Genomic DNA, 21,173 nt, shown 5'->3' on the forward strand with positions numbered 1-21,173 from the left:
AAGCTTTGAAAGGGTTCTTTTTTGAGCTAGTATATACCTGGACAAGTAGCATTCATATTTGGAAGGCATTGCACATCTCTTTGGAAAAAAATTATTTCTTTAACTTGTAACTTGCAGCAGTTGCTAATGGGCATCAGATAGCACACAAAAATCAAACAGCTGCAATTCATCAAGTACACCGAGCGTATTCCATTTTGTGAAGGTTGTCAGGAGACTTCTTTTAGTGAAATCTTTTTTTTTAATTGGCTAAGGAGCTCTGGTCTTGGACAGTTGCCATAGTAACATTGACAGCTTGTCTGTGCTGAAAAGATTTATGAAATTGTGCCATATCCATCCATTTATCTTCTTGTTTATTTAAATTCAAACCAAGTTACAACCAGAAAAGCTAGTTTCTTTATTCAGTATTTTTATCATTAAACTCGAGGGCTCATATTCCGAACTCTGGTTTAATTCAATTTCACCTCTGGTCTAAAGTTGTGGTTGGACTATGGAAAGCCAATTGTGATAGTGATTTTTACAGTAATTTACAGTGACATTTGTTTTAAATGGTCCCTTCAGTACCGGTTTGATTAATCACATTTGTTATTCAGATCAGTCACTGGATTAATACATTTTTTTTCTTCACTGTGACAGCACGATAAAAGAGCTCAGAGAGCATAAGAAATATATGAAATTAACAGATTGAGGGATTTTTGGCTTCCCATAATTTTAGCACAGAGATAGCCCAGGGCCTAAATTAAACCGGACTTCCAAATAGTTATGGGCATAGGCCTACATTACACCTTGCACAGGAACAATGAGCTGATGTGTTAAAGAATCGTTTTATTGCACAAAATTAGAAAATTAGACATGTACTTTGTACATAAGTTTATCAAAAATATAAACAATAAGATACAATAATACTTACATTTATATAGCGCTTATTACAATTTGTTTCTAAGCGCTTTACATTGCAATTCATTGTTATTACCCCAGTCATCGGATCCTTGCATGCCCACACACAATTTATGCACTTTCTCTACTCCCTGGGGAGCATTCCAACAAGAGTTCCAAGACTCAATTGCTAGGCATATTACACAGGCTTTCTCATCCTTCCGGGTACCCATTTAACACCTATGAGAGTGGCAAAGTGAGGATTGATGCCTTGTCAAAGGACGCTAGGCCGCGTAGGGATTCAAACACACGTCCCTCTGATTGCGAGGCGAGAGTCCACACCAATACACCACGATGCTTCCTCATGCATCACATGTGACAAGGAGTTTGATAACACATACAATACTGATTATACAGTTGTAATTCTCCAAGACACAAGTGCACAGAAATTCCTGTGCTGCAAAATATTATACATGTAAATTTACAATTGAGGAAACACAGTGACATTAATTTCGAATTCAATCTTTTCTATGATGATGGATCACACATAACAATTTTAAACAAACTCAAGCTTCCTTGGAAGAATTTGAAAAAAAGAAATGATTGCAAAATCGTAACATTATATACATGAAAAAACATTTTTGACAATGCTTTGGATTTAGTTTTGACGAGATATTATAACCTTCAGATTTGGGGATTTGTCATCATTTACAAAAGACAGTATCTTTATACTTTCATCAACATCCCATATTGAAATCAATATTTGAAAAAAAAATGAATTGCACAATTATAAAAAAGGGTCCCAGTGCAATATAAATTTGTAACTTTGTCATTATGGTGATAATTATGTTAAAATATGGATATATGCAGCACATGAAAATTGAGGTACCAAGGTATTTATCATTTTGGCAAAGGCACAATAATAACATGAGTTTGTGTAATGAGACCAAGGTTCATTTCTTATATAAGATATAGAATAAAAGACCACCATGTGCCATCAAAATTAATGTCATTGTCAGCTCTGAGCTCGAGGCATTTTCAGTCTAGGATTAATGTAATTTAACTTCTTAAACTAGTGGCAGCTTTGTGAACAGAAGAAAAATAACCCAGAACCATCATCTTAATGAAATCAAATATATCAGCTGACAAAGTAACATGTATTTAACTTAGTTCACATTATGACATTATTGATAAATAATATTTATAATAAAGAAACAACCAAAAAACACCAATACAAGATGAGATATGGAACTACATGTACATGTATATGAATGGATGGCCTTTACTACAACACTGAAGTCAACATGTTTTTTTATTTAACACTAAAGACTGGATGTCAACACACTTTCTATATATGAGAAAATATTTAAAGACTTTTACACAAAGAGATCGTTTTTAAACATTTCACTTTTTAAAGATACCTCACATAAACATTAAAATTGGAGAGTAGACATTTGAATCAGTATTTATAAATCCATAACATGTATTTAGATGCCATTTTCTATAGTAACAAAGGATGATTAAAGAAAATCTAACAGGGAAATTGAAAATTCCATCGCAAGGACTGATTTGTTCAATACTGACTCAGATTTGTCACTACTACATGTTGATAAAACAAGGCTTTCGATTATTTTTCTGTACTGTAAGTTGTAAGTATACAACTTTTAAGTATCTAAATCAGCTAAATTCATATAGGGAAATGTTCACTAATATGATGTATATAAACAATGTATACAAACATCCAATCAATATTTCATTTTTAAAAGGATTTTTCATGTATTTACAAATGAAGTATGCACATGTAATCCATAAAACAATCAGAATGACGGCACATTTTACAGAGTATCAAAATATGTAAACAAAAATAATATTCAAGGCACATTTTATCCCATTAATGTCAAAAGGAATTTTAAAAATAAAATTTATAAACATGAATACCAAATATCGCCATACATATTCTTGCAGTTTTAAAGGGGGGGGGGGGGGTCTGTTGCAAAATATCACACAATTGAGCTTTTTTACAAGATATTGAATGCAAAGACAAAAGAAAAAAAAAGAATACTGAATTGATGATGAAGGGGGGTGACAAACACATACATGATATGAAACATGCAATCTTATTTATTAGTCTCACTGTCAAAGAAATCATGGGGGGAAACGGGCCTTTGTTCATGCAGGGCCAGCCCTGTGGAATTCTCTTCCACTGATTGAAAAAAACCTGAAAATGTACCTACTAGTATGGTGTTTTTGACAGACAACCATACATGTATTGGAGGCTATCCTTGGATAATTCGAACTTGTAATGTATTTTTTTTCTCTCTTTCTGTAGTTTGCTCTGATGCGCCTTGAGCATCTAAATTAAGAAGGAAAGTGTGCTATAAAAATAATATGTATTATCAATTCTATGCATTAATAAGCAGTACCATAGAGAAAACCCCAAAGAATTTGATATAAGATTTTTTAATGGCTTTTCAAAAGACCTTATCCTTGTTATTTCCTGCGTGTGATCTTCAGGATAATGCCTTCCGAGGGTCGCAGGATCAACTCAGCGATGGGCATGGTATCCTTGAGAGACTGTGTTGACTCCAGGGAGAAACTGCGCAGAATGTTCGCAAGCAATACCTTTTCTTCCATTAGGGCAAATCGTTGACCTGAAAGGAGATCAGGCATAAGCTAACATACACACCATGAATCACAGAAAATGATATTTGCATCGATTCTCGGACATTTTCAGCACTTTCGTGATAGATTCTAGTAGCAACCCTGATGAATTGAGTTTGCAATTATACCTAACAGCAGCACAATAGCTGCAAGATTGTTCCTGATATGAAGTTGATCAGGGAAGTATCTCATAAAGAACTCTGTGATTCTTCTTTAACTTCAAGCTCCTGAAGTTATGGTAATCTGAATTACAAAAAGCGAATCCATCGGTGCACCCAAAGTATCCTACTTTTCGTAACTTTCTTTTGATTTTTACATCCCATTTGCTATAATTTCCAGTGATATATGCTTTTGTTTGATAACCGGTAACCATCATCAAACAGATCTTAACTGAAACTTACCAATACAATTCCTTGGGCCAGCAGAAAAGGGTACATAGGAAAAGGGATGTCTCTTGGAAGACACCTCTGGCAAGAATCTATCAGGATCAAACACTATCGGATCAGGGAACTGCGTGGGATCTCGGTGAAGGGCTCCTATGGCAATGATGAGAAGGGTTCCTTTAGGGACTGTCTTACCATCTAAAACCATGAGAAGATATTGGGTTCTCAGAGGTGAACGCCATGATTTCAGCTTCTTAATAATTTCTATTTACTAAGGTCATCTTCAAAATAGCTTTTAAATTAACATTTGAGCATTTTTTATTTCTTTGACTGTATATTACTCATCTCACCTGCTACACAGCTACCATACTCCCCCACCCCCCCTCCTGATCTTGGCTGTAGTCTGCACGCCAAATATTCGTACATGTGGCATAATCTACAAAATAGCATTGGAAATTTAAAGAAAAAAATTGTGATATCTTTGACTATGCTAATCAATAAATGATTTATGCATAAATTTTGCTCTAAATCAAGAAATAAAGGTCGAAATATGATCATTTTGGGTCCCAACTCTTTATGGCCATCATAGCAAATATACTATGAAACATATATGATATAAAAACATATTTCCATTGAATCTGTATCTTATTGTTTATCAAATTTCTTTGTTTTCTATTGTTTTTTTTAAATTTTTTTATAGACATTGCTAATGACATTTGTCTGATAATTGCTATTGATTGTTAGAAGTAAAATAATAACACATTTATGAATATCATTTTTTTTTTGGGGGGGGGGGCAATTAGGGATTGACATGCACTTCCAAAATGCGAAACATTGAAACCATGCAAATTCGGAACCACATACTGTACCTGACCATTGAAAATTTTGGGCTCAAAGGTTGAGCAAGTCTTGACAGCAAAATGACAGGAAATGTCGATGAAAAATCCTCTTTGGACATATAGCACAAAATGTAGATGAAATGGTCTGGGAGGCACACCCCCCCTCCCCCCCTTCTTTCCAGCAAATGACACACACAAGTTTCTCTCTTACCGATGGTACATTCTTCTTCAAGGTCACGTCCTATGATAGGGACGGAAGGAAAGAGTCTCAGGGATTCCTTGAGAGCACATGATAGGTATGGAAGCTTCTGAAGATCATCAGCCGTTACTGCTCTGTCACTGTCACCTGGGTTTAACAATGCATTGATAATGGATGAAAAGCTATAGAATTCAGCTTCACAAAAATGGTGACTGAAGTAATGTATATAGTTCTGTGTGACAGACAGTACATCGGGTATTGGTGGAAACATTCCGAGGAAATTTCTGTCACATTGCAGAGGGCATTTGAAGATCGTTAACTGATACTGAGAACGAATCATATACAGGTTACATTTATAAATTATTAACAAATGAAAATGGTTGGATATTGAATATAAAAATGGCGCCTGTGGTTATTGTTTGGAATAAAACATTACTTATGAATGCCATGCTAAGGTTGGGCTAATCATATGCAGTGCTTAGACGCATTGTATTGACCATTACATAAACATTGGACAATGCATATTGTTGTTTTTGTTATTATCATCGTCGTCGTCGTTGTCATCGTCATCATCATCATCATCATCATCATTATTATAACTATCATCATTGTTGTTGTTCAAATCTAGGATATGGTGTTGAATATGGTTTGTATCAACTTGGTCAACAAATAGATGGTTTAAAGGTTAGATTGCCTAACACAATCATGGCTAAACCCACTTGGTCTACAAACAGGTGGTCTAATTCTCTGATTTCCTAACACTATCATGGTTAAACCCACTTGGTCTAAAAGCAGATCGTCCAATGCTCTGATTTCCTAACACTATCATGGTTAAACCCATTTGGTCTAAAAGCAGATCGTCCAATGCTCTGATTTCCTAACACTATCATGGTTAAACCAACTTGGTCTACAAGCAGATCGTCCAATGCTCTGATTTCCTAACACTATCATGGTTAAACCTACTTGGTCTACAAGCAGATCGTCCAATGCTCTGATTTCCTAACACTATCATGGTTAAACCCACTTGGTCAACAAATAGATGGTCCAATGCTCTGATTGCCTAACACTATCATGGCTAAACCCACTTGGTCTACAAGCAGATCGTCCAATGCTCAGATTGCCTGACACTATCATGGCTAAACCCACTTGGTCTACAAGCAGATCGTCCAATGCTCTGATTTCCTAACACTATCATGGCTAAACCCACTTGGTCTACAAGCAGATCGTCCAATGCTCAGATTGCCTGACACTATCATGGCTAAACCCACTTGGTCTACAAGCAGATGGTCTAATTCTCAGATTGCTTAACACTATCATGGCTAAACCCACTTGGTCTACAAGCAGATTGTCCAATGCTCTGATTTCCTAACACTATCATGGTTAAACCCACTTGGTCAACAAATAGATGGTCCAATGCTCTGATTGCCTAACACTATCATGGCTAAACCCACTTGGTCTACAAGCAGATCGTCCAATGCTCTGATTTCCTAACACTATCATGGCTAAACCCACTTGGTCTACAAGCAGATCGTCCAATGCTCAGATTGCCTGACACTATCATGGCTAAACCCACTTGGTCTACAAGCAGATGGTCTAATTCTCAGATTGCTTAACACTATCATGGCTAAACCCACTTGGTATACAAGCAGATGGTCTAATTCTCAGATTGCCTAACACTATCATGGCTAAACCCACTTGGTCTACAAGCAGATCGTCCAATGCTCTGATTGCCTAACACTATCATGGTTAAACCCACTTGGTCTACAAGCAGATCATCTATTGCTCAGATTGCCTGACACTATCATGGCTAAACCCACTTGGTCTACAAGCAGCCCATCCAATGCTTTGATTGCCTAACACTATCATGGCAAAACCCACTTGGTATACAAGCAGATGGTCTAATTCTCAGATTGCTTAACACCATCGTGGCTAAACCCACTTGGTCTACAAACAGATCATCTACTGCTCAGATTGCCTAACACTATCATGATAAACCCACTTGGTATACAAGCAGATCATCTACTGCTCAGATTGCCTAACACTATCGTGGTTAACCCACTTGGTATACAAGCAGATCGTCCAATGCTCTGATTTCCTAACACTATCGTGGTTAACCCACTTGGTATACAAGCAGATCGTCCAATGCTCTGATTTCCTAACACTATCATGGCTAAACCCACTTGGTCTACAAGCAGATCGTCCAATGCTCTGATTGCCTAACACTATCATGGCTAAACCCACTTGGCCTACAAGCAGATCGTCCAATGCTCTGATTGCCTAACACTATCATGGTTAAACCCACTTGGTCTACAAGCAGATCATCCAATGCTCTGATTTCCTAACACTATCATGGTTAAACCCACTTGGTCGACAAGCAGATCGTCCAATGCTCAGATTGCCTGACACTATCATGGCTAAACCCACTTGGTCTACAAGCAGATCGTCCAATGCTCTGATTGCCTAACACTATCATGGTTAAACCCACTTGGTCTACAAGCAGATCGTCCAATGCTCTGATTTCCTAACACTATCATGGTTAAACCCACTTTGGCTACAAGCAGATCGTCCAATGCTCAGATTGCCTGACACTATCATGGTTAAACCCACTTGGTCTACAAGCAGATCGTCCAATGCTCTGATTGCCTAACACTATCATGGTTAAACCCACTTGGTCTACAAGCAGATCGTCCAATGCTCTGATTGCCTTACACTATCATGGCTAAACCCATTTGGTCTACAAGCAGATCGTCCAATGCTCAGATTGCCTGACACTATCATGGCTAAACCCACTTGGTCTACAAGCAGATCGTCCAATGCTCTGATTGCCTAACACTATCATGGCTAAACCCACTTGGTATACAAGCAGATGGTCTAATTCTCAGATTGCCTAACACCATCGTGGCTAAACCCACTTGGTCTACAAACAGATCATCTACTGCTCAGATTACCTAACACTATCATGGTTAACCCACTTGATCTACAAGCAGATGGTCTAATCCTCAGACTGCCTAACACTATCATGGTTAACCCACTTGATCTACAAACAGATAATCTACTGCTCAGATTGCCTAACACTATCACGGTTAAATCCACTTGGTCTACAAACAGATCATCTACTGCTCAGATTGCCTAACACCATCATGACTTAAACCCACTTGGTCTACAAACAGATAATCTACTGCTCAGATTGCCTAACACTATCACGGTTAAATCCACTTGGTCTACAAACAGATCATCTACTGCTCAGATTGCCTAACACCATCATGACTTAAACCCACTTGGTCTACAAACAGATCATCTATTGCTCAGATTGCCTTACACTATCATGGCTAAACCCACTTGGTCTACAAACAGATCATCTACTGCTCAGATTGCCTAACACTATCATGGTTAAACCCACTTGGTATACAAGCAGATGGTCTAATTCTCAGATTGCTTAACACTATCATGGTTAAATCCACTTGGTCTACAAACAGATCATCTACTGCTCAGATTGCCTAACACCATCATGACTTAAACCCACTTGGTCTACAAACAGATCATCTATTGCTCAGATTGCCTAACACTATCATGGTTAAACCCACTTGGTCTACAAGCAGATCATCTACTGCTCAGATTGCCTAACACTATCATGGCTAAACCCACTTGGTCTACAAACAGATCATCTACTGCTCAGATTGCCTAACACTATCATGGCTAAACCCACTTGGTATACAAGCAGATGGTCTAATTCTCAGATTGCTTAACACCATCGTGGCTAAACCCACTTAGTCTACAAACAGATCATCTACTGCTCAGATTGCCTAACACCATCATGGCTAAACCCACTTGGTCTACAAGCAGATGGTCTAATTCTCAGATTGCCTAACACCATCATGACTTAAACCCACTTGGTCTACAAACGGATCATCTACTGCTCAGATTGCCTAACACTATCATGGTTAAACCCACTTGGTATACAAGCAGATGGTCTAATTCTCAGATTGCTTAACACTATCATGGTTAAATCCACTTGGTCTACAAACAGATCATCTACTGCTCAGATTGCCTAACACCATCATGACTTAAACCCACTTGGTCTACAAACAGATCATCTATTGCTCAGATTGCCTAACACTATCATGGTTAAACCCACTTGGTCTACAAGCAGATCATCTACTGCTCAGATTGCCTAACACTATCATGGCTAAACCCACTTGGTCTACAAACAGATCATCTACTGCTCAGATTGCCTAACACTATCATGGCTAAACCCACTTGGTATACAAGCAGATGGTCTAATTCTCAGATTGCTTAACACCATCGTGGCTAAACCCACTTAGTCTACAAACAGATCATCTACTGCTCAGATTGCCTAACACCATCATGGCTAAACCCACTTGGTATACAAGCAGATGGTCTAATTCTCAGATTGCTTAACACCATCGTGGCTAAACCCACTTAGTCTACAAACAGATCATCTACTGCTCAGATTGCCTAACACCATCATGGCTAAACCCACTTGGTCTACAAGCAGATCATCTACTGCTCAGATTGCCTAACACCATCATGGCTAAACCCACTTGGTCTACAAGCAGATGGTCTAATTCTCAGATTGCCTAACACCATCATGACTTAAACCCACTTGGTCTACAAACGGATCATCTACTGCTCAGATTGCCTAACACTATCATGGTTAAACCCACTTGGTATACAAGCAGATGGTCTAATTCTCAGATTGCTTAACACTATCATGGTTAAATCCACTTGGTCTACAAACAGATCATCTACTGCTCAGATTGCCTAACACCATCATGACTTAAACCCACTTGGTCTACAAACAGATCATCTATTGCTCAGATTGCCTAACACTATCATGGTTAAACCCACTTGGTCTACAAGCAGATCATCTACTGCTCAGATTGCCTAACACTATCATGGCTAAACCCACTTGGTCTACAAACAGATCATCTACTGCTCAGATTGCCTAACACTATCATGGCTAAACCCACTTGGTATACAAGCAGATGGTCTAATTCTCAGATTGCTTAACACCATCGTGGCTAAACCCACTTAGTCTACAAACAGATCATCTACTGCTCAGATTGCCTAACACCATCATGGCTAAACCCACTTGGTATACAAGCAGATGGTCTAATTCTCAGATTGCTTAACACCATCGTGGCTAAACCCACTTAGTCTACAAACAGATCATCTACTGCTCAGATTGCCTAACACCATCATGGCTAAACCCACTTGGTATACAAGCAGATGGTCTAATTCTCAGATTGCTTAACACCATCATGGCTAAACCCACTTGGTATACAAGCAGATGGTCTAATTCTCAGATTGCTTAACACCATCGTGGCTAAACCCACTTGGTCTACAAACAGATCATCTACTGCTCAGATTGCCTAACACCATCATGGCTAAACCCACTTGGTATACAAGCAGATGGTCTAATTCTCAGATTGCTTAACACCATCGTGGCTAAACCCACTTGGTCTACAAACAGATCATCTACTGCTCAGATTTCCTAACACTATCATGGTTAAACCCACTTGGTCTACAAGCAGATGGTCTAATTCTCAGATTGCTTAACACTATCATGGCTAACCCCACTTGGTATACAAGCAGATGGTCTAATTCTCAGATTGCTTAACACTATCATGGTTAAACTCACCTAGTCTGCAATCAAATTGTTCTACTTATCATTTAGTCCAACCATCACATCTATTACTCACTTAGTCTAAATGTTATACAGTTTCATGCCCTGTTGGTCTACGTTTGTCAACATTTCCCCCCTTTTTTTAAAATGAAAATTTGGTTCATTAACTGTAATTCATCTAACCATGTAGACAAAACGATCTTAGATCAAGTGGATATCAGATGAAATGGGAATAATCTACCAGCAAATTAGACAAAATGGTAAAGGGCTAAATGACAATTATACCAAGTTGTTTAGTAGACGTGTTTGTAGAAATATGATAAATGAGAGTTAGACTGTGTTAGATGAGGCTAAAACTGAAATTAGGCAAAGTGGATGTGACAAAGTGGCAATTTAAGGCTGAATATTACCCTTACCAAAGACGCTATCGACTTCCTGATGCAACTTCTTTTGTACTTTGGTATGATGTCCAATGAGGAACAATGCCCAAGAAGCCAAAGCAGCTGTTGTGTCATGGCCCTGAAATGAAATGTTAAAGGTAGTGTGAACAATTGGTTTGCAAGAAACATGCGCCTGACCAATATCATGTTTAATCAAGTATACAGAGCTGCATCAGCATTAGAGCAAATTCCAACCCTAATAAATACATCATCACCAAAAATATTGATATTATCTTACCATTATCACTGTCATAGTAATCACTGTTTTCATCACCATCATAATCACCATCACTATAATCATCATCATCATCATCACCACCATCACCATCATCACCATCACCATCATCATCATCATCATCATCACCACCATCACCATCATCATCACCATCACCATCATCATCATCATCATTACCATCATCATCACCATCACTATCATCATCATCATCATCATCATTACCATCATCATCATCATCATCATCATCATCATTACCATCATCATCACCATCACCATCACCATCATCATCATCATCATCATCATCATTACCATCATCATCATATATCATATATCATCATCATCATCATCATCTTCCTCTTATATTCCACTCCATCACCTCTCCTCCTTATCATCTTCCTCATACTCCTTACCTCAAACATGAAGGTATCCACCTCCTCCCGTATATCACTCTTGGTGAAACTTGGATCATCTCGTTGCATCTTCAGCAGTAGATCTAAGAAGGCAATTCTTCTCTTTGAGCCATCATTGCCATTGCCATCCACTTTCTCTTTTCCTTCATTGGATCTTTCATCAATCAGCTTTCATGCAAAAAGTGAGAGAGAGAGAGATAGAGAGAGAGAGGAGAGATAATAATGATAATAATCATAATAGTACTTACACTACTACTACTAATAAAATAATGTCATATTTTCCCAGGGTAAAAATCAAATTTAAAAAATATATTAATATGATTAATGTGTTTGTAGACCAAGTGGGCTTAGCCATGATATTGTTAGGCAATCTGAGACTTAGACCATCTACTTGTAGATCAAGTGGGTTTAGCCATGATGGTGTTAGACAATCTGTGAATTGGACTATCTGCTCCTAAACCCAGTAGGTTTAGCCATGATAGTGTTAGGCAATCTGAGAATTAGACTTGCCTGTAAACCAAGTGGGTTTAGCCATGATGGTGTTAGACAATCTGAGAATTAGACTATCTGCTTGTAGACCAAGTGGGTTGAGCCATGATAGTGTTAGGCAATCTGAGAATTAGACCATATACTTGTAGATCGAGTGGGTTTAGCCATGATAGTGTTAGGCAATCTGAGAATAAGACCATCTGCTAGTAAACCAAGTGGGTTTAGCCATGATAGTGTTAGGCAATCTGAGAATTAGACTATCTGCTAGTAAACCAAGTGGGTTTACCCATGATAGTGTTAGGCAATCTGAGAATTAGACTATCTGCTTGTAAACCAAGTGGGTTTAGCCATGATAGTGTTAGACAGTCTGAGGATTAGACCATCTACTTGTAGATCAAGTGGGTTTAGCCATGATGGTGTTAGGAAATCTGAATTTATCTAAATTGATGATGATGAAGAAGACATGACTCACTGAATTTGTCATTTTATGCAGAATCTGCAGGCACTTGGAATGCTCCTTTCCTGACCTTGTGTTGTCAAAGAGTGGGTCTGGCCAAAACCACGGCTTCTTCTGTCTCTCCTGGATAACATCACTCATTCTGCAAAAAACAAATCAACATAGGTCTTTTAAAATATGTCCAAAGCGGTGAACATACAAGGCTCGTATGAATATGATTCAGGTTCAGGGAATAATTTTGCTTTACAAATTTGAATAGCATTTTTGGTCATAAGAGAAAAGCTCTCAACTAAGTAATGTACAGTCCTATGTAAAAATATGCTATACAAAAGACTGTATGCAGAGCAGTCTTTCAAAAATGTGGAGCAAATTGCAATGCGATACCAGGATAAATTATTCCCTGAGGTTGTTAAGATCAAACCTGTTTGAAAACTATTCATAAAATATGAATAAAATAATCTTAGCGTGTGAACTTCTTCACAATGAAACGTTTAATTTTACATTACATATATGTACACTAAATAACAGCAGAAAGACTAATTCACTAACCATCTTTTCCACCATATTTTACTCATCATGATAAATAAAAGAAACAAACACATGTATCAAGTTTATCCAACAAGAGCAAATGTCATGTGGAACCCTCTGAAGAGTTTACCTGACAACTGCATTCACGTAATCATTGTTGCTTTCTTCTTGAGCATTTAAATGCTTCCCCATAGCAGTCTCTGTAGAATAGAGAGGTAGAAAACAGACAGTGACAAACAGAAACAGGCAGGAAGATTGATATAAAACACTTAAAATATATATCTATGGTGCTTGGAGACATTGTTCTGATGTATTAAGAATGAAATATCATCATCATCATCATTTATAGAAGCCAGGGGGAGGGGGGGGGGGAGGAGCAGGACAGACAGAGTGACAATAACCAAGTGAGTAATGAGGAGGAGAGGACGACATATATGTTAAGAGAAAATAAGTGGATAAAATCTAGGATAAAAACTGGGATCGCACACAGATCTAAAGAGAAAGAAGAAGTTCATATTGAACATGACAACTAGGCATGACAACAAAAATCAGTATTTGATCATCAAGTACTCATAAATACCTATGATACCAACATAACTAAGGATATCAAACACAACCTTATTCTTCATTTTTATAGTTGAGAAAGGTAGATCCTAATGTCAAATTGAAAGAAGTGAGGAATAAGAACACAGCTGCAATGCAACTGCTATGGCATAACATATTAATTATCTGGAATGAATTGAGATAAGAACACATTAATACTTAGGATATCTCACTTTGAAGAAAGATGGAAAAAGCAGTTGACTAGACCATACTACCCACATACTAGTGCTGAGTCTGCAAGGTCAAACACACCAGTTCCAAACCATTTCCGTTGAGATCGGGTTTGATTCTGTCAGAGCCGGTACACCAAATAAAAATGAATGACAAATCTAAAGAGGCCGTGTGGATTAATTTGTCTACTTAAAAGATTTTAAGTGATATGAAAGCATCTCACCACATATTACATCCAGAACACAGAGTGTGACCAGGGGACAGACGTTGACCGCCTCCTCCTTTTGAGCAATCTCGTCAAACTTGCGGCATAAGATCTTACTCTGCTCGTCAAACACCTCAATGAAACTGTTCAGGATGGCGAAGTGGAACGTTGGAGTAAGCATCTTTCTGCGATGAAACCATTTTTCACCAGTACTGGCAAGATAAATATTTTACAAGTTTCATAAGGTATAATTTGAAGAAAAAAAACAATAACTTAACTTGTGCAATTAATAGTTTACAGAATACAGAACCCTTCGCACTAATTTTGCTAAATAATATACAGAAGTACGTGTGCACAATGTTGATTCTTAATTTTCTCTCAAGATGTCTCTTTCATCTTTTCCCACTTCTTTTATTTCCGGGAGCCAAGAGTTACAACTATTGTAACTTTGCTATAATGGCAACTACCATGGAAACAAGGCCATGCAGCCAATCACAATCAAGGTTTCCACAGGCGTTATAATAATGGCAAAATTACGATATTTGTCATATCGTTATAAAAACAGAGAGTTGTATGTCTCTCAAAAACAAATCTTAAAGCAAAAAACCAAAATGAATAACACCATCCATCTTTGGATTTTCAAGAAATTGATTTCCAATGTACAGAACTAAGCTGTATACTCATCTCAATAAAACTACATAGGCCTATATATTTTCAGAGTTGAAAGATAAACTCATGAGCAGACAAGAACAGTCCAGATGGACTGGTCATTGTGCATCAACAGCTTGCCCCCCTCAATGTGTATTTGGAGTGAGGAATTCCTTCTGACAGTACTGTTCATTTATTTCTTTACAGCTAAAGAGAAAAACTATGCTTATGCAAGAAGCATCCAGTAAAATACTTGGATGGGCCAAGGGTTTTGAAGGAGGGAGGGGGTGTGAAAGAAAACTACTGGTTAATAATATGCAGGGGTGGCAGCATAAATGATAGGGACAACAAGGGGAGGATGACCAAAAATGTATTTTTTTACTGAATAATACAGGGTATTCCAGAGTTATACAACACGGACCTCTCTGTTTAATAGTGATACACTTCTTTTCTTCTTATTTTTTTCTTCCTCCTTTTATTACCCTTTTTGTCCACTTGAAAATTCATAGGGGCAGGGGCCCAGTTGGTCACCCCTGCCCCTCCCTTTCCTATCGTGCTACACCTGCCATAATGCCACCTGTATTTTCGTTCCATGTCACATTTGCTCTCGTCACTATTGTTCTGATGGAAAAACGAACGCATCCAGCTGAGCAACATAATATAACCATTACTGAAATGCTAATGATAATTCATACTATTGTTATTCTGAAATAAATTGGTCTGACAAACCTAACCTTATCCCATGTATTCACATAAAATTAAGATGAGAGCAAATGTCAAAGGAGGAAATGCAGAGTTTAGATTTATTATTACCTTGTAAGAAGACCTAAGCCAAGCCATGGCTCCAAAAATGTGTAGACGTATCCCTTCTTGATGTGACGACTACTACTCAGGATTTGCTACATCATCATCAACGGGACACAAAATAAAATGGATGTACATTCTTAGTCCTATATTTATATTCATAAATATTCTTAAATAATAATAATAAAAATACTAACACTACACAACGATAATTATCTATAGATATAACATCAATATAAGATAAGAAAGGGGGAGAAAGAGAAAAGCATGTAGAGATATAGAAATGAAGAAAGAGAGGGGGAATACTGACAGCTCTTCTGAAAGAAATACTATTCATGCATAACGTATCACTCCATTTTCACAAGCAATGACATTTTTTCCAGCTCTGATGAAAAAGCCTGATCTTTTTATCAGTCACCATTCATGAAATTGGCTAATAAACAGAGAAGTGAATTCAAAATGGAATATTTAAGGACAATTTTAGGTCTACACTTCCATCATGATAAAATCAGACTCAAATGTCTCAGGGTTATGTAATAGACTACATTGAGCAGTCAAAATAGGGATTAAAAGCATTATGTTTAATATAGGCCAAATCAAACATGGTTCATTTCTTATCTTGTCTTGGCGAATTAACCTTTGTACGATAAACAAAGGATTCTTAACCATCAGTATGGAGACACTTCTATGATATCTGCTATCAAATAGGTCAGGAATACTGGAGCACCTCTCTGTGTACGTGTATTTGCTTTTAGTGGGCCTGTCAAGATTGTTTTGTTTACATCGACCCACTTCAACTTTGTATTCTACACTTAGTTTTAAACACATATGAGAATTATTCCTGTTATCTGAAATGTTACCAGTTATCTGTGCATGCATACACATCTCTAATGGGAAGGCCATCAAAACATCTCTCCAAAATATTGAAAAGGAGATGAAGAATAACAGATTCTGTGGTATCTATTTGGACATAATTAATATAAAGAATCACAATTTAAAAAAAATAATAATATCAGTTATATTAGTCTTGGTACGCATTGAAAAGAGAGATGTAGAGTAAAATAGAAACTAAGGTGTGATTGGACAAAGTAAAGAATGAAAGTTCTAACAGCTGCAGCTCTATGAGAGAAGAAGTTTACTCTGACATAAAGTTGCTTTAGATAAAAGCAGAAAACAAAATAAGCATATCAGTGAATGTTAAGTAAAGATCCATCAAACAATAACACAGTTATGGATTTTAAAATGCTGTATTTTGTTACATCACATGCAAGATTCTCCTAAAATATCATGCAATATAAATTCCATAAATATGCTATTTTCTCAGAAAATCAACAATCAGTTTACCTGTTTTACCCATATAATACATCTATAAATATCATCATTTAATAACTGCTTTGAGAAAAATAGGTTCCATCACAACAAACTGAAAATTTGGAATTCATGGAATCTACATCAAATGTCATACTTAGCTGCTGCAGAAATATGACTTATTAAAAACCTTAGAAAGTCACAACTTTATTTATATACCAATATTTCCCCTTATTTTCCGCTTTCATTAAAATCAGCTTATCACCAGAAACCTTACTCTTACTCACCTCAGCATAATGTGGATTGTAGATAAAAAGACAAGGGAAAGGACCAAGCCAAAGGCGCATCAGTCCCTTGGACTTAGACCTGTAGTCCTCCACCCAATTATTAACTTGCTCAACCAGTTCTAGAGGGGGGGTGTAACAAAAAGATATACTCTTTTACAATTGATTCATTGTTATTACATGTTCTATTGTCCATGGATTGTCTAGATTATAGTTATGTTTAATTGTACAATTGATTTTATATTGTATGTTGAAGGGCCCTGGATAGAGAGAAATATTTTTTATTCAATAAAAAAAAACAATCATTTGAACTTCATATCAGAAACAATGTTACTTCTCGAATCTGATTGGTATTTCTGGTTGAAAGAGACAAGCTTTCATCTAAATATATGGGAGGAGAGGCCTGCAGGTCATAGTGATTCAGTTTGCTTTTTGCCTCCAAGGCACAGGTGATGCCAAACAAATAATAACAAAATGTTCTGTAAAAGCGGTATGTAAAATATTGCTACGCTAAAGAAATTCTGTGTAGCAGTCATAAAAAAATGTGGAACAAATTGAGATGCGATACCAGGAAAATTATTCCGTCATACATCAGAACCTCTTTGCAGTTATTCTGTCTGCCATCTTCTCCAGTCTCAATTTACTTCCATATCACACTCCCCCTCTCTGTCATTTTCTTTCTCTGTAATGCTATTCAGGGCTTACTTATCCAAGGCCGCTATGGCTGTGCCCTTGGTTGATTGGCTTTGATGATTGTCTCAATGGCCTGGGAAAATGTTTGGCCTTTTTAAATTTTGACCATTCAAGCTACAATATAGAAATGTGTCCTATAGGAATGAGGCCCTGCCCTTGAAATATCAAAATTCAAGGCCCAGTGATTGAATCACAAATGCTTCATTTAAGGTTTGTCTTGAAGTTCTTTGACCTAGAAAAAAAACCCACAATGCTTACATAACTAAACTGCTGATTCATGAATGTTTTCATGAATGTTCATGGTTTTTACAAGTTACAAGTTGAATATTAATCTGATTATGTTCTGAAGATGAGAGTTAAAGAAAATCATAATGATAATTAATAGCAATATAATAATCAAACAGTAAGTTCAAGTGCCCTAGTATAGGTGTGATAAGTTCAATACATTAAAAACAAAATACTTTTCAGCACAAATTATATAGGCCTATACATATGCAAATTGAATTACAAGAACAATGGAAATTAAATAACAAATAAAAAATAAAGATTAGGGGGAATAATGTTAAATTGTTTTACCATTTGGATCCTGCTTGAACTGGTGAGCGTTGCCTAGCAACGGGATGGCAGGAGGGCCATGAAATTTATTAAAGATGATCCACACTCTGACATAGCGGACCAATGGAACCGTTATGATGGCAACAATAGCTAGGATGAAGGCTATGAGTCCAATCCCTATTGCCATGCTGTACAACCTTGCATGCTCCTAATAAGGACCTGTAAAAACATCCGTTAAAAATTTAACAAGAGAGATGAATTTTTTTGGGAAAATACTAGCAATTCCTTATAAACATACCAGATCGGCATATGGTCTCTGAAATCATAGTTAGTCAAATATTACTTTTAGTGCTACTGGTACATGAATTCTTTCCTAGTACCAATGAGGGCAAAACAACAGTATTGACCTCATAGGCGACAATAGCACAGTAGGCCTAACATACAAATACACAAAATGATGGCGACGAGGCTTGTCAGGGGAGTGAATTGTCAATTTTTTTTCTCTTTCAATTACAAAATTTTTTGAGTGAAATTAGTTATTTTTTATTGCCATTTACAACAACAACAAAATATATGGTTAGAAAATTTCGAATTTTTACCTTTCATGCTTTACATTTTTTTAAGCCTTCAGACCTGTACGCATTAGGCATATAATCAAGGTATGTAATCAATTACATGTATTTAACCAATTGGCAGTTGTAAATATGGATTTCCTAGGGAATTCCATCTTTGTTTATCGACTTTGACAGAGAGCCCTATACTATAGCCCGCGTGTCAAGGCTCCGTGATGCAAAGATCATAAGATATCATCACAGAGTCCTCTAAAGTAAAAGCCTGGCTGAGGCAAACCTCGCCTGAATGTGTGAGTGGACTGAGGCAACACTCCCTTTATTTCTCTCCCTCTCTTTCTTCACTTCAGACAGCTGGTATTTGCCTTTGTTATAATATTGGAGTTATTCCTGCCCCCTCCCCCCCCCCAAAAAAAAATAAAAATAAAATCCTACCAACAAATAATATATACGTTATGTACTTACTCGAGAGTCTAGTAGTATGCAATCAGAATAGCACACATAAGTCATACGACCCTAACGTTACTCAAAGTCCACCCATTCTACGAACAAGGTTGCTCAGACACAGACTGACAGAGTCAAACTATTAAAATCAGAATTATGGCCAACACAGATTTATTAAGGTGGGACCGAGGACAAAAATTCACAAGTTTAATGTTCATCTATTCCTTCGTAGTCCAAAGACTGAAAAAAAGGGATTAATTACCGGTACATATTCATGAAGTTTCAAACCCCTTTGAATAAAAAAATGATAAAGAATTGATTTTTCATAAACTTTGACGGAACTTACCCTTTAAACAGTCACGCAAGTCTCAGCCTCAGCTCAGGCACAACAACTCAACAGACAACAGCTAATTTTCCACCGTATGCGCGCGATCCGATCCCCCGAGCTCGCGAGTACGTCCCAGGGCCGCCCTTTGTGGCCATCCCAGGTACCATTACGCTCCCGACTTTTATCTTTATCTGAAAGCAACTCGCCAGGGGCAGCTCTTTCGTTTGTTATTGTTTGGGGTTTTCCAACGAAAAAACGTTTTTTTTTTTTTTTTTGACTGGTGGTGCTGATGTCAAATCGACAAGCGAAAAAAAAAAGGTTTCACTTCGAACATGTCGAAATGAAGGTCATTTTCGTCCCGAGAAATTTGACAAGCAAAAAAAAAAAAAAAAGGTTTCCACACAAACTGGAGGTCATTTTCGTCCCGAGCAAGTTAACAAGCAAGCAAAATAAAGGGGGGGGGGTATGTAAATGTTGAACATTGATCTGTTGGAAAACTGGTTTTTGTTATCATCTATATGGGATTTTTGTTATCTTTCATTATGTAAATATACTGTTAGTTTTTGTCAAATTGTTATATAGGCATTGATTATGTATTACAGAATATACACGATTGTTCGTTCTTAACTAACCAGTTAAGAAACACTTGTTTTTATATGTCTAAACTACAAGGGGCCAGACTTGACTAGCATCCCGACTAGCATTCATGCCATTTTCTGGTTCCTATTATCCTTGCTTTTCTATGTATTTTTCTTTCATACATAATGATTTGCTGTAAACTTGTAAAATTATTATTATCATTGCATTGGATAAAGAAGTCATTCATTCATTTAACTTCATGCATGAGATTGTTGGTTATTAATATTCATTAGTCAAGCACCAACCAAGAAAACAAGGAAAATAACTTTATTTCAAGTGAATAAGTTGAGATGGACGTTATGACTTCACGGCATTGCATTTCAATTCTAGTCCCTCTCAGTACGTGTGTGCCTATAAAAAAAGAACAATTAGATTTTATGGAAGATAAGATCACTATCCCCCCTACCCACAAACCCATCCACACATGTCAGATATTTTTAATTATTCATTTTGATGATTTTCGTTGACAAAACAGTAGAAGTTTGAGATTTCTGCACTGGCCAATGATAAATTGACATCTTTTTGAAAGAGGGCCATCTATCGACAAATGCATTATAGCCTTGCGGGCTTTTAAGTTTTCTCCAACAAAATCGGGATGTTAAAAAAAAATCAAATAACCTTTTGTTATTCTTTATCATTCATAATAATGTTCCATTGATTCTTTCTCTTTCTTTCGTATTTCTTTCATCCATTTCCACTTTCCTTATCTTACAGTCCTTTTGTACTTTTCTCTTCTAAATAGAAATAGAATCCAAGCAATA

At 37.0% G+C, this 21,173-nt stretch overlaps 1 protein-coding gene across 1 annotated transcript; it reads right to left on the bottom strand.

Annotated features, from left to right (window-relative positions):
• Nucleotides 1-802: 802 nt before the first annotated feature.
• On the bottom strand, nucleotides 803-19,869 carry LOC129282170 (cytochrome P450 4V2-like). Its single transcript, XM_054918096.2, has 12 exons — nucleotides 19,792-19,869; nucleotides 18,454-18,651; nucleotides 17,188-17,306; nucleotides 15,602-15,687; nucleotides 14,159-14,352; nucleotides 13,292-13,361; nucleotides 12,649-12,775; nucleotides 11,688-11,855; nucleotides 11,019-11,121; nucleotides 4,968-5,102; nucleotides 3,936-4,115; nucleotides 803-3,524 (listed from the first exon to the last, which is right to left on the bottom strand). Exons 2-12 carry the CDS (start codon nucleotides 18,617-18,619, stop codon nucleotides 3,364-3,366), a joined length of 1,509 nt encoding a protein of 502 aa, XP_054774071.2. The 5' UTR covers nucleotides 18,620-18,651; nucleotides 19,792-19,869; the 3' UTR covers nucleotides 803-3,363.
• Between the last annotated feature and the right edge of the window lie 1,304 nt (nucleotides 19,870-21,173).

The sequence above is a fragment of the Lytechinus pictus genome, chromosome 18, assembly GCF_037042905.1.
Source record: "Lytechinus pictus isolate F3 Inbred chromosome 18, Lp3.0, whole genome shotgun sequence".
Taxonomy (NCBI): domain Eukaryota; kingdom Metazoa; phylum Echinodermata; class Echinoidea; order Temnopleuroida; family Toxopneustidae; genus Lytechinus; species Lytechinus pictus.